General features: G+C 43.9%; 1 protein-coding gene across 1 annotated transcript in view; it reads right to left on the bottom strand.

The window, feature by feature from the left end:
- Window positions 1–866: 866 nt before the first annotated feature.
- BLM (Bloom syndrome, RecQ helicase-like) overlaps window positions 867–4,451 on the bottom strand; it is a 14,912-nt gene continuing 11,327 nt past the window's right edge. Inside the window, exons 17-19 of the mRNA XM_010079258.1 lie at window positions 4,162–4,284; window positions 2,920–3,124; window positions 867–1,050 (exon numbers count right to left, since the gene is read on the bottom strand). Coding sequence (XP_010077560.1) covers window positions 867–1,050; window positions 2,920–3,124; window positions 4,162–4,284 — 512 coding nt within the window. The remainder of the gene's footprint in view (window positions 1,051–2,919; window positions 3,125–4,161; window positions 4,285–4,451) is intronic.

Below are 4,451 nucleotides of genomic sequence, written 5' to 3'. Positions count from 1 at the left end.
GACCGACCCTGGGCGATGCCGTTGTGCCCCACGTATCCCTGCCGCAGCTTGGCGTGCCGAGGAGAGAAACAGGGATGGTTCTACCCGTGAAAGGGTCTGAAAGCTCGCACGAGGGGTCGGAAAATACACACGACCAGGCGTCACGGCCTCGCTGCTCTGCAAAAGCTGATGGAATCCTCTGCTCCAATCAAGGGAAAGGTTCTTCCTCACATCTCAGTGAATGTGGGGGTTCAAACGGGCGTCCCCAAACCCCTCCGAGCTCCCGGAGCCCTTGTGCGAGGCTGGACCCTGGGAGCAGAGGGCAGCGCAGCCCTTCACGGCGGGTTTTACCAAAACACAAAAAAAAAAAAAAAAAAAAAAAACCAAAAAACACACCACCTAAAAAAAGCAGCCCTAGGGCTTGGTGCTCCCAGGAGGCTCTCCAGCCCCGGCATCTGGGAAATAACACTGAATTTACAAGCGTTAATTACATTTTATGCCTCTGGTGAACATCCCCAGACATAGGTTTTCAAAAGAGCAGCGCTGAAGGGAGAGAAGAGAGGAAACCACAGCGTGGGGATGCTCAGTTCCCATCACCGCTGCTGAGTTGTGGTCACACATGAAGCCCTGAGGTGGCTGTAAAGCAGGCTGACAGTGATTATTTTCAGTAAAATAGCAGGGCTTCCAGAACCGGTCATAACTCTGCTTGTTTATAGTAGAAAGAAAGGTCCAAATAAACTTAAGAGTTTAAAAACATTCCTTTAATGAGAGTTTTTGTACCTGACAACTGTACAAGGCTCAGACAGCTTAGCAAATGAAACAAAAATTTAATAAACAATGATTACAGCCTCAGGGCTTGCTTTTATACAGTATTTACATTTTCCTAGTTACAGTATTGAATACGAAGGCTGAAGGAAGTGTCTGTTTTTGGGTTTTGGTGGTGCCATAATCCCCAGCTTCCCAGCAACTCCTTGTGTGGCACTGATGCTGTACGATGCTGAACTGTTGCCAGATGAAGCTGGAGCCCTTGAGCCAGGTGTCCTCTTGGTCCTTCTGTACTTGTTATAACCACTGCAAATTTCAGAGAGAAAGTATAAAGGTGTGTGTGTCAAACATCCACTTCACTTGCCCCATTCCCCACACCCACGCCATCATTAGATTTTCTACAAGACTATGCTTTCTTTTTAAAAAAGTTGTGATTTGCCTTTTTATATATATATATATATACACACATACACACACACACAAGGCTGCAAAAATACCTTTGAAATGTAAATCAAGTGTAGCTGTTGCTCTGGCATTTGCCGAAGGGCAAGAAGCAGCCTGGAACAGGGACACAGAAGGCTGAACCAACCTGACTCCAATTAATCCAATTAGAGTATCAACATTAAGTGACACTTCAGGGTCAACAGCTTTTAATGACTAATATTTTAGTAGATGGGAAGGTGAAAAGGGTGGGAGTAAAACCTACTGAGCTGGGAAGTGGTATTTGCTACAAAAACCAAAGATCAGAATGAGGAAAAACAGGGCAGAGAAGGAGACACCTTGGGAAGAACAGGCAACAGCCCAAAGCAGCAAGTTGTGATAAGGCAGGCTGTATTTTCTCTTTGATGGGGAATGCAACACTAAAGCAACAAATACTTACTAGTTAATATACCACTAAAACCCAACTGTCTATAGAAGTCAGGCATGACTCTTCAGGTGGGGATTTTACAGCATGTTTTGGTGAGCATGTTAGTACCGTTTAGAGCTCCTGTTCCGAATGGCCTGAACTCCTCCCGGCTGAGAGCTAATGCGATTTCTGTGACTCTTACAGACTGAATAAACCCCATTCAGAGAATTACTGCAGAAATGCAAGATGTGAGTTGTCTGCATAACTTCTCTTTTGTATGTCACGTTCTCTGTCTCATATACCAAGCGAGGACTAACAAACTAGTCCAAAGGTTTTCTCTGAAAATGCCTCCCAGTTTGTCTTGCAGCGTGACGACATGGGTGGCTCTGGTGCTTACCCAGCAGGACTGCACAGCATCAGCTGCAGCTTCAAGGAACCTGTGCTGCGTCAGCTCCTTCCACAGGACTCGCTCAGTTATGTACACTTAAACCTGTTCTTGCAAAATGTTAGGAACTAGATTTTCTGCCAGAAAAGGCTAGAATTGCACATGCAGCTGACTGCCGACAGCGGTTTCCAAAGCCTCTCTCTCATATGCCAAAAGTTCTAGGCTGGGGGATTAAGGAACCTGACCGCACCACAGGCAGAATTTCTTGTTATTTCTCCCTTTTCATTCCTTCCCTTTCAGCACAGATTGATCACCATGTTTTGAAGCATGGACCTTCAGCACAAACTGCTACTACCTGGGACTAATAACTACATGAACTGCTAAAATAACGTCATCAGCTCAAAGGACGAGGCCCAGCCTGGCTCGTTGATCACCCTGCGACAGTTTGGTGGTGGATCTGCCCTAGAAGCTCAAGAGCAGCCAGACTCCTGGAACCTAATGCTACGCTCTTGATGCAGGCGTTGCCTTGTAGGGTATGATCAAAAGGGAGAAGTTCTGAATTAACAAGGGACTAGGAAGTTAAAAATATTCCATCAAATCTTCAGAGTTTCAATCTGTCTTTGTTTCCAAGCGCAGAATGCAGTCAGCCTGCTAATAACGGTTATGGCAGCACACTGAAATTTAGTGTCATTAGCTTGTGGCAGTCAAGAGTGAGAAACAAAGGACAGTTGTTAAATATTCTTCCTCATCAGGAGCTTTTTAAACAAAAAAATGCTAGGAAACCAAAGTAGAGCAGTTGTAACCAGGTACCTGGATAATGTTAATGGCATTCTTGAAGCCCATACTTCCTCAAGAAAGCGCAGTAGGTTCACAGTGCAGTTCTGGGATCATCATCATGCCGTTTTGAACTAAGAAAAGTTACAAAGGACCACGAGCAACGTACCCTCTGGGATGAAACTGCTGGCTACCACCATTATTTGTCTTTTTCCTCTTTGATTCTCTGAAGTTTGGTGGCCTTTTCCTTTTCCTCCTCTGGTTTGCATTATTGCAAAAATAGCTCGATGTAACGACTTCTTCTGCTTCTTCATCGCTCTCAGGAGTGCCAGTGCTTCCCGTAGCTGTGTCCACATTTTGGCAGGCAGCATCTTCTACAGAGAGACAGTGAGTTCAAACTAACGAAATCAATCATTCTTTCCAATCTTCTGGAAAGAACTACGGAATATGCCATAAATACTACAGTCACATACGGCACTTGTTTTTACAACAGCATCAGGAGATGCTGAAAGGCTCAGACAGCTGAGAGCTCCTTCCCAGTCACTCATGATCAAGAGGGAGGACGTGAGTCTTTGCACAGGTGGCAGAGTAACACGCTTGAAGAACAGGCATGTAGACATGCATTTATTCACATGGCAGTGTGTGAAAGCACAACCTCCTTAAAACTGAGCATGAATCACTTCAGAGTGGCAGGCCCCAGTGCCCCATCTGATGGCCAAGCTGTAGTCAATATTCCAATTACAGAGGCTCCGTGCTACGCTCACGTGAAGTTACCAGATTTACTCATCTCAGGGCTCAATTCTCCACTGAGCTGAACTTTGTATAGAAGGTTAGAGCTGTGCAAAGGCATCGTAAAATACTACCTTTCTGACCTGAGAGCTTTTTTTTCGTTTTTTTTTTTTTTTTTTTTAATACCTAGTTTTGGAAGTTTTTCACATTTGAGCAAGGGCTAATCAGTGGAGACCTGAACTTGCTGCCCTCAATTACTATGAAAAATAAAAGGTAGTGGTTATTGATTATCTGCCAGGCTACAGTGTTACCCCACTCATAGTGATGCAGGTGGAAAAATATGCAGGAGGTGCAGACCTTTAACCTTAAGGTCAGAATCCTCATTATAACTAAGCATATTACATAAATCCCAGTAACTAATGGGCTAGGAGCAGAGAGAGCAGTCTGCCGAGTTCTCAGTTTCCTTTTTTAACCTTTCAGAGATATGCTGAATTTAACTACTGAGAATATACACAAAGACCTTGTATGTTCTGAAAGAGTGCGATTGCTCCCTTTTTGTAATTATTAAACAGCAAGAATTGGTTATTTTTCTTTAAAACAGGGTAACTTTTGAGCGAAACTTCTGATAGAGGAGAAGAGGAGACACAGGAAAGTACACGTTTAGGTATAAAGTATACTAAACCTGGTACTGTCCACTCTGAGTACTGCTCCATCACTTTAATGATTTCTGCACCATATTTTTCCAGTTTATCTTCTGTGACACCATCAATCTGCAGTAAAACCTCCACATCAGAGGACAAGGTTTCTGTAAGGTAACAAAGTACCAGTTAGCCATGTCAAACAAACTTTTTTACAAGAGAGATCCCGGTAGAGTATTCTGCAGGAAATTAATTCCTTTTAGTGCCAGCCTATGCCTTAATTCCTAGAGGAAGGAAGCCTTTATTCTAGCAGATTTGCTCCTAGTTGGTCAGC

This window comes from Pterocles gutturalis, unplaced genomic scaffold, assembly GCF_000699245.1.
Source record: "Pterocles gutturalis isolate BGI_N339 unplaced genomic scaffold, ASM69924v1 scaffold47228, whole genome shotgun sequence".
NCBI classification, from domain to species: domain Eukaryota; kingdom Metazoa; phylum Chordata; class Aves; order Pterocliformes; family Pteroclidae; genus Pterocles; species Pterocles gutturalis.
The sequence above is the reverse complement of the archived record's forward strand: the minus strand, read 5'-3'. Positions and strand labels throughout refer to the sequence as shown.